Raw genomic sequence first — 10,016 nt, 5'->3', positions numbered from 1 at the left:
TTTTCGGGAATTTGCAAGAAAGAATGACTAAGATAGACTTTAGAGCTTTTGAGACCTATAGTTGGCACGCGTCGGACTTTAACTAACCACTTCTATTGTATTTATTGTTCTGTAGTACCATTTCTTTCTTGTACGTCTTGCGCACCCTGGGCAACAGTCAGCGAGTATCTTACATTGATTGGCTAATCCTGTCACCACCACCGATGAGGAGATTCTTATGGTATCAATGGCATACACTATAATTGTATGCTGTTAATACCATAAGAAAGGTAGCAATTGAAGAGTCCAGGGAAAGAAGCCAGTAAAAGTAAAGAAGCTAAGTAGAGCTATTCAGAGCTATATTGAAATATATTCAATTGTAATGTTGAAGCGTTAAGCATAGTTTCTCAAAGTGGTCCCCCCAGTGGGCGTCGAGGAGTCCTAGGGACTCTGAATCAACTGGGAACGTTGATGCTGTCCAGAGGCTGCTACCTACCGCATTTCAAGAAAATATCAGAATTATATATTTACACTGTAGTGTGTAGTGCATACATGTCATACATATATTTTTTTCCTTGTGATTTTTTTATATTAAATTAATATAAAAAAATACGTGTTTCCTATTATTTTTTGTAGTGGTGGACGTTGATATTTTTTGAACCTATGCGCTAAAGCGTAAACTCACGGATATCCTATTTGAAACCTGTAATTGGTTTTGTGTTTATGTTGCTGATTTTATTAAATCTAAGAAGCTTTTGGTTTTCCATGATCAAAAAAAAGAATAATCAAAGTCGCTTGAGAAGAATTTTAGGACAAAAGAATTTTTAATTAGTTAGAGAACTTTTAAATGTTGTTAAAAAAGACACGCACTAATTTTAATACTACCTGAAATAAAGTCAATGCTGACAAATGTAATGTATGTAAATGTATGCACCGCTATGTATATTTACTAAAAAAAACACTAAAAATCATTTGTAACTTTTCTATTATTTAGTTGCAAGCATTTTTATGACTAAAAATAAAAGCTAACTGTTCACGACGTTATTAACATTATTTATTAACCTTTTACTGTTCTATGCAAAATACGCTCAGGGTTAACCTAACTGGATGGCGACACTTACTAACTTCAAATTTGTTATAAGTGACTTTGATCATTCTTTCCCTGGTCTCTTCAACTGCCTCTGTGATCGAACGGTTACCATGCTATACTGTCAGAGGTCCCAGGTTCGATTCCCGAGCCGGGAGAAACATTTGTGTGACCTACATTTATTTCTCTCGAGAGTTTGGGAATTTAAGAAGGTTGTGATTAAAATTCTGGCTTTCCATAAATAACATAGAAAACTTAACAAGCTATCAAAAACAAATTTGAAGAGAAAAAAAAGAAGATGAACTTGTAAAAATATGAATAATAGAAAAAAAGTTTGAAAATCTCTGCCTTACACGACTGCTTAGTAAATCTAATACTGTTCTATAAGTAAGAAACCTAAATACTTTGTATTTAAACCGAAATGAAATTCCAATATAGAACGTAAATATTTTAAAACAGCCGTTAAAATATTAAACTTGTTGCGAAATGTCGGTAATGAATTTTACGCGTAATTTTTTCTTATCTCAAGTTAAATTTACGGTAAAATAACAAAACCGAATGTAAGATTTTTTTTTGCGCAAGAACAGTTAGCCTTATCACATTTTTATTGCATCTAATGCATCAAAGTCTTTTAAGATTACGTGCGAACAAACACGGTACACGAAAGTTATTTGCACCACACCCGGCTGAGAAGCAAATATTTTTGACATCATACTAACTGATTGGAGTTAGCGGGTTTGTGCACTGCGTCCAATCGGTATTCGTTTCCAATCTGAGAATACACTAATTTATAGTCCATTTCACATAGGATGAGTCCTGTGACATTTCCAATTTTTACATTGCATACATACTATTTGTAACTAAAGCACCGGCAGTTTTGACGCTTGTCCGCTCAACAGGTTTCGTATTAATTCATAACTACATTGAAGGAGCTAATTGGTGGACATTGTTCTCAATAGTGATGTGCAATAAAACATCATGGAGGTATAATTTTATGACACAACTCGGGATTTCTCACTTATAGGATCGCTGTCCAGCACAACTTCTACCTCCGGCCAAAGCTCAATGCAAAACAAAGCAATTTCAAATTGACGACGTATTAAGTAAACAATTTCATTTAGTTAAAACTTTTTAATCAGCTACCCCTTGCATTACTAGTTATATATCTAAAAACATATAGATGCGACTCGCATTTGAATTTTTTTTTTTGATAATGAATTGAGGTTTCACCTCACTATTGTAATCTGTCAAAACGGCCATATTAAAAATTAGAGCATATTAAGTCATATTCTGCAGTTAGGTAGAAACAATTTCGAGAAGGAAGCCAGGAAGAGGATTCAGCTTGGATGGGCAGCGTTTGAGAAGCTACGTTGACGAGTCTCCTCGTCACCTATACCACAAAGCCTTAAAACAAAGATTTTTAACCAATGCGTCCTGTCTGTTATGATTTACAGAGCCGAGACGTGGACACTCACGATACGGCTAGTCCACCAATTTAAAGTCAAGTTATGCTCGGAGTTTCTCTGAAGGATAAAATTCGTAATAAGGTTATCCGACAGAGAACTAATTGGGGAGGTCTATGTCCAGCAGTGGACTGCGATAGGCTGATAATGATGATGTATATTAAGTAGAAAGAAAATTAAATGATACAGATAAAAATATATTACCCCGATTATTTGATGCGTAAAACGGAATACTTTGTCCATAGACATTTACACTACAAAATCGATAAATCGATTCGGCTGTAGTTTATCTCGACGAGTGCATACATCTTGTACGCGGCCGGTTTTCTTTTGTTTTCAGCTTTGAGTGATGGTTTTGGAGTCGCTGTTCAAAGTTGGTTTCGTTGTAGTTGATTTTGCGCTTTATTGTTGATTTTTTAAATTGTTGTGAGGTTTTTTTTGTAATTTAATAACATAATAATTGAATCCTTACTGTTTTGTTTATTGTTTGTTATTAAACTACTGTCTGTAAATCGATTCTATCTTCGTTACAAACTGTCTAGATAAGATATTTAAATCGATTTTGTTCCATTCGATTTTACATCACTACATCTTTAGAAACTTTAAATCTCAAACGTCACTGAATCATGCTATGTGAAATGGTCTATAAAAAACTCGGACTGACTTCAGATGTCGCTAGTGCACTAAGAACGATACAAATACGAGAAAATACCAACATCGTTTGTACACTAAATTACTAAAAAACTATTAATTCTTTTAGTCTCCAACAATTATTGGCATTGTTAGTACATTGTATATGATGACGCAGAAGAAATAGAATATTTTAGGTACACTTCTCGTTGAACTGACTTTTCAAGAAAACATGATAATTACGATGACCTTAAACAAGATAGCTTGTATTCATGTTTGTATTAGGTAGTATTTTGATTTATCTATCTGGATTTTCTTAAGTGTTTTCTTGAGGTATTGTTTTTCTAATGGGGCTGACAAGTTCAATAATGATCAAAACCCATAAATAAATAATAGATAAACAAAATAAAAAAAAATATTGCTTACACACAAGAACAAGAATAGTACATAAATAACTTAAAATTAATGTGGGCAAAGGCGGTCTTAACGCTAAGAGCGATTTCTTCCAGACAACCTTTGAGTTAGAGGAAAGCTAATCGGGGCGGGAGACGTAGTGTGCCAATTTTACAAATATAAAAAAATAAATTGTATAAATAAAAAAAACAAAATAAATAAATTAAATGAAGACACATAGTAATTTATAAAATGTTTAATAAATAATGATATATTATACCAACGTAAATATATGTATATATAAATATACCTAAATAAACTTATACTTACTAATAACTTACACTTACTAATACACACATTGCAGACTAGGACCGTGATAAAAGATATTTACGCAATCCGGTTTTGAAAATAGGTAGCGACTTAGAATGTCGGATTTCAAATTGGAGATCGTTCCACAATTTTGCAGCCTTAATCGTAAAGATTAAAAAAAAAGAAATTTATTTGTAGTTAGCACTGAATGGGATGTGTTGCAATGCGTGTTGCCAGCGCTGACCTACGGCTCTGAAATGTGGTCACTTACAACGGGCCTCATAAAAAACCTCAAAGTCGCTCAACGAGATATGGAGCAAGCAATGCTTGGCATTTCTCTACGTGATCGAATCAGAAATGAGGAGATCCGTAGAAGAACGAAAGTCACCGACATAGCCCAAAGGGTTAGCAAGTTAAAGTGGCAGCGGGCAGAGCACATAGCTCGTAGAACTGACGGCCGTTGGGGCAGAAAGGTTCTCGAATGGAAACCACGAACCGGTAGGCGTTTAGTGGGACGGCCCCCTACTAGATGGACGGATGACCTGGTAAGGGCGGATAATCGATGGATGCACGTCGCGTCCGACCGGCTAGTCTGGCAATTTTTGGGGGAGGCCTATGTTCAGCAGTGGACGTCTTCCGGCTGATATGGTGATGATGACTGAATGGGAGAGTACGCTTTTAATTTGGGTGGACAGTGGTGAATTTGGGCTCATTGAACACCAGCGGAATGAAGTCCTTTTGCGTATGCCACAACCGCACACATGACAGTACAACGTTTGTAGTCGTTATATACGTCGGGTTTTTTGCCTTTTGTCTGTTTTGTCTCATTTTATTTTTATTTTGTTTATTACGTCTTTTTATTTTGTTTTGCTTCTCTAAGTCTTATCAATATTTTTTTTGTATCTATGTGTTGTGGCGTTGTAATAAATTTCTATTCTATTCTAATTTGTAGACATTTTAAGTTCGCTGATTTATATCGATTTTTTTTAAATATCGATGTTTTAAAGTTTTTTATTAATGTTTTTTTTTTTCAAATGACATTCCATTAGGTATTGTCGTGACGTCAAACTAGGTAAATATACATACGTAATAAATAATACAATTAATACGGTAAATCAAGTATTATGTTAATTACGTATGAAGGAAGTTTACATTGAAAAACAATTTTCAATTTGAATTTGAAAATTCGACCGTGACCATGGGACCTGTAAAGGGCCCGAAACGTCGGTTTGTTTGAAAAAACAAATATACGCGATTTAAATCCGGAAAAATAGTTTCATTTCCTATGTGTAACAATCGCGAAAACCTAAGAACTCGATTTGAAAATTCGATTTTTTTAACCGTATTTTTAATACCGACGCAAAAAGAGGAGTTAGAAGTTTCAAGTCATTGTCTGTATATTTGTAAGTTTGTCTAAGAAAGATAAAAGGCTCGACTGTTTTAACCGACTTCAAAAAAGGAGTAGGTTCTGAGGTATTTGTAGTTAAGCGAGGTTGGCAATGAAACGCCAGTTAGGTAACACAGTCCGTTTATTACTGCCGGCGCCCGCGGCGTCGCAGCGCGGCGCACGCGAGACATACATATGTATGCATACATATCATTCCTCCACCTTTATTTACAGAATCTGGTAACAATAGAAAGAATATGATTGCTTAACTTAAAAATACTTCTTAAAATCTACCTTAGTTCTAGGCCGCAACTGACGAGTCAAGGGCTGCGCCTCTTGACTACTGCCCTCACCCATGTTACTGTGGGTTGCCTCGGACGGCGGGGCTGGTGCGAGCAAATCATCAGAAGACTCAGCATCAACCATTTCCCCACAGTCCATCCACTCCTCCTTATCATCATCATTTGTTCTCGTTTCTACCGACCCTTCGTCGGATAAGGGCTCACTGAGACTAGGTGTCGAGACTGTTGAAGGTGATGGGTGATCCTGTGACTCTTTTGAAGGGCCATCGAGCACTGACAAGGTGTCATTTTGGTCCACGGCTGAATTACATTTTAGCATTTGATCGATATGGCGAATACAACGTATGTTATGATCATAAACAAAAATTTTAAACATTCTGTTACCTACTTTTTGTAACACCTTACCCCTAATCCAGTGCTCTTTACGTGCACTGTACCATCTGACCCAAACATGATAGGCTATGTTGAACTGCCTGATTTTACCTACATTTAGTTCCTTTAAGGAAAATGTTAGGTTTCTCTCTTTAGGTAATATTAAATCTAAACGGGTTCTCAATTCCCGACCAAACATTAAGCGAGCCGGTGTTTGTCCTGTGGAACAGTGCACAGTATTTCTATAGATAGATAAATATCCTAATAATTCATCGTAAATCACACAATGCGTGACATTATCTTTTAGAATGCATTTTATAATTTTTTTTGCATGTTCTCACAGAATTCTCCGCCTGCCCGTTACTACAAGGGTAATAAATTGGCGATGTTTTATAATTTATACCATTGTAAGAACAAAATTTATTGAATTCAGCGGAGTTGATTTTAATGTCATTGTCTGATACTAGGACGTTCGGAATACCAAAAGTTGAAAATACCTGTTTTAGTTTTGATATTAAAGCCTGCGTTGTCGTACCATTAGCCATGTGTAGACATTCAACCCATTTACTATAGGCGTCAACAATCACTAAATACACCCTCTGCCCTATAGTCATGTAGTCTATATGCACGCGCTGCCAGGCTGCGAGCGGGCGCGGCCAAGGCTGCGGCGGCGCGCGCGCTGCACGCGCTCACGTGTCGCTCGATGTCGCTGTCGATGCCCGGCCACCACATGCGACTACGGGCATTAGATTTCATTTTGACGATTCCTAGATGTGATTTATGTAACTCGGCCAACATACCACCTCGCAATGATTCGGGGATAATAACCTTTGGCCCTCTTAGCAGACAATTGTTCTCATATTGTAAGTCAGCCTTGCATTGAAAATAGGGTAAAATTGATTTACATTTTATTTTTCTTGGCCAACCTTTGTTCATGTACTTAATGACCGTCTGTAAACTGTTATCACTCCCAGTCGCACTCTGAATGGTTTTGTACGTTAGTCCTGGTGATAGTCCACACAAAAATTTAAGTGAATTGTAGGTACGTATCATATTCTTTGTCACTACTACACTGGGTGTTATTTAATGGGGCGCGTGAAAAATAGTCGGCTACTAAGTTTTTATCACCTGGCAAGTATTGAACTACGTAGTTGTATGCAGACAACATAATTGCATATCTTTGTAGCCGAAGCGCTGACGTCACCGATATCCCAGTTTTATTATTAAATATCGACACCAATGGTCTGTGGTCTGTTTTTAAAATAAAGGGCTCACTTCTACCGTATAGGTATTGGTGAAATTTCTTTACTCCGAAAATGATAGCAGTCGCTTCCTTTTGGATTTGGCTGTAATTTCTTTCACTAGGTGCCAGTGATCTTGAAGCATGCCAGCGGGTGCTCAGTGCCAGCAGCATCGCGCTGAGCTAAGACCGTGCCGAGTCCGGCAGGAACCGCGTCGACCGACAACACTAACTGCGCCGTCAGTCGGTTCAAAATGCGCCGACACTCGCTCCGACACGAGCTCCCGCTTCACCGCCCGCATGGCGTCCCGCTGCCGTGCACCCCACACCCACTCGGCTTTAGCACGCAGCAATTCGTGTAGCGGACTCATCAGCGAAGACGCGTTGGGAATGAAATTCCTATAATAATTGACTATACTCTGTCACATTATTGGGTTCTGGAGCATTTAATATTGCCTTTACTTTATTTGAGCACGTTGGTAAACCGTTTTTATCTATTACATAGCCTAAATACGTCACTTCGCTTTGAAAAAAAATCACATTTCTCTTTCCGTAAACGAAGGCCTGCCTCGTTTAAGCGATTTAAAACGTTATTTAGCCGTTTTAAATGTGTTTCCATGTCGGGACCTGTGACACGTTTTAAATGTGTTTCCATGTCGGGACCTGTGACACATATGTCATCAAGCCAACAACTCACTCCATCGATACCGGCAAGCAAAGATTCCATCGATTTTTGAAAAATCCTCCATCCAGTGTGGAGGGAGAGTCCCCACATAACCCCTGAGTCTCCCTGGGCTCAGGGGTATTCATAAAGAATTCCAGGCCGTACACTAACCTAGTGTACTTATATAGTAGCCCCTTATGAGTGTTGATGGTTGTAAGACCTTGAGACTGACCACTAAGAACAAATTGGTTGTAGGCATTTTTCAAATCAATTTTGATGTACTTTTCGCCCCCTCCTATTTTAGCAAACACTTCTTCAATCCGTGGTAGTGGATATTTGTCTATTATCAAGTCTTTATTTAGGGTAACAGAAAAATCTCCGGCTATTCGTAGGTTCCCGTTTTCTTTCAAAACGGGCACTATAGGCGTAGCATGTTGTGAGTGATTGACGGGTAGGTACTAGTATTCCGAGATTGACCAATCTTTCTAATTCTTTTTCTACCCTGTCCTTAAAAGCAAATGGTACGGAACGTGGCTTTACAAACTTTGGTACACTATTCTCCTTTAATTGCAAGTGAATCTTAAACTTATTAAATGTACCTAGTTCGTCACGCCATAAATCTGGATATTTATCTAACAATGTTTGAACAGCATTCACTTGTGTCAAACTGTTTGTATTTGTAACTAAAAACAATTTAAATGCAGACATAAAATCTCGCCCCAAAAGGGGTGGACCTCCATTTTTAACTACATATAATTTAAGTGTACGTTTTTTTTGTTCATATTCTGCTAAAATTTCAAAGTAGCCCAAGGGCGATATTTTATGTCCGTTATACAAACACATTTTCAAATAACATTGTGTAATGGGTACGTTGAAAATAATTTATTATACATGTTATCAGATATCACAGAAGAACCCGATCCCGTGTCCAATTCCATTGTTACTAATTTCTTCCCCAGTAATAATTGTAATTGAATCGGTTTATTAGTCACATACCTTATTTAAAAGTTTTGGCACTCCTCACAACAACTCTCGACACCGTCACCTCATTTTCAATATTATTGACGCGGGTATTCAGTTTCTTAACACACACTTTTTTAAGTGCCCCTTTTCACCGCTCTTTTGACACACGTAACCTTTATACCGACACTTTTGCGACACATGATTTTTTAACCCGCACACGGAACACCTGGAATATTGATCGCGAGCGCCTGCACTCGCGCCGCTCGCGCTGCATGCGCGCGGCCCAGCAGCACCTGCGCGGCGACCGCTACCTCCCGTCACGTGATAAACGGGCTCTTCCTTCATGTGTAAGGGCGCCCCCGCGGCTGCAGCTCTGGCTTCGCGCATACACGAGGTCTGCTGCGCGATCTCCAGCGCCTTCGCGAAAGTGAGCGTTGCAGCGTCCTGTTCGAATAAGCGGTCACGCTCGGGACCAACGCTCATTCCGAGCACGAAACGATTCGTCAGTAACATCTCTAGTGAACTGCCAAAGTCGCAGTGCACCGCGAGTCCCCTAATGCGCGCAGCCCATTCCTCGACACTTTCTCCCGTAGCTCTTTTCGCCTCGCAAAACCTTTCTCTGTCAGCGAACGTACATCGCTTCGGCGTCAAATGCTCGCTCAGTACGGCTAATATATCAGCATAGCTCGCCTCTTCCAAATTCTTTGGGTGAATTAAATTTTGTAGAAGCCGATAGGTGTCGTCCGATAAATGAGTGAGTAGTAACGGACCCTTTTTGTCCTCTTTGACGTCGTTAAGTTTTAAAAATTGCTTTAACTTCCCATAAAACACTGACCACTCTTGTTCATTGTGATTAAACACATTAATACTGCCGAGATAATTGGACATTTTAATTAACTAAATAAAATATTATTTAAATAAAAAAAAATTTTCACGCGCGCGCGAGTAGTTCTCTCGTCGCCAGTGATATTTGTAGTTAAGCGAGGTTAGTAATGCAACGCCAGTTAGGTAACACGGTCCGTTTATTACTGTCGGCGCCCGCGGCGTCGCAGCGCGGCGCCCGCGAGACATATGCATATGTATGCATAGATATCAGGTTCTCAATTCGACTGTGTGTTTTTTGTATGTATGTTACGCGATAACTCCGCTATTAGTGAACCGATTTTCATGATTCTTTTTTTTGTTGGAAAGGGGGTACTTCCATAGTGGTCCCATTTCATTTTGAAG

The 10,016-nt window shown here is 38.6% G+C and overlaps 1 protein-coding gene across 1 annotated transcript; it reads right to left on the bottom strand.

The window, feature by feature from the left end:
• Positions 1-5,518: 5,518 nt before the first annotated feature.
• On the bottom strand, positions 5,519-9,677 carry LOC113232139. Its single transcript, XM_026466777.1, has 4 exons — positions 9,016-9,677; positions 7,396-7,561; positions 6,552-6,795; positions 5,519-5,850 (listed from the first exon to the last, which is right to left on the bottom strand). Exons 1-4 carry the CDS (start codon positions 9,675-9,677, stop codon positions 5,519-5,521), a joined length of 1,404 nt encoding a protein of 467 aa, XP_026322562.1.
• Between the last annotated feature and the right edge of the window lie 339 nt (positions 9,678-10,016).

The sequence above is a fragment of the Hyposmocoma kahamanoa genome, unplaced genomic scaffold, assembly GCF_003589595.1.
Source record: "Hyposmocoma kahamanoa isolate Upper Pololo Valley unplaced genomic scaffold, ASM358959v1 67, whole genome shotgun sequence".
Classification (NCBI taxonomy): domain Eukaryota; kingdom Metazoa; phylum Arthropoda; class Insecta; order Lepidoptera; family Cosmopterigidae; genus Hyposmocoma; species Hyposmocoma kahamanoa.
This window is presented reverse-complemented; position numbering and strand designations above follow the sequence as displayed.

Excerpts from the sequence above, each read along its gene's own strand:
- LOC113232139 (XM_026466777.1), bottom strand. The coding sequence starts at position 9,677 with ATGTCCAATTATCTCGGCAGTATTAATGTGTTTAATCACAATGAACAA. Across the intron at positions 7,562-9,015 it reads GCTCGCGATCAATATTCCAG|GAATTTCATTCCCAACGCGT; the intron begins GTGTTCCGTGTG and ends CAATTATTATAG. Across the intron at positions 6,796-7,395 it reads TTGAACCGACTGACGGCGCA|GCTGACTTACAATATGAGAA; the intron begins GTTAGTGTTGTC and ends TTTCAATGCAAG.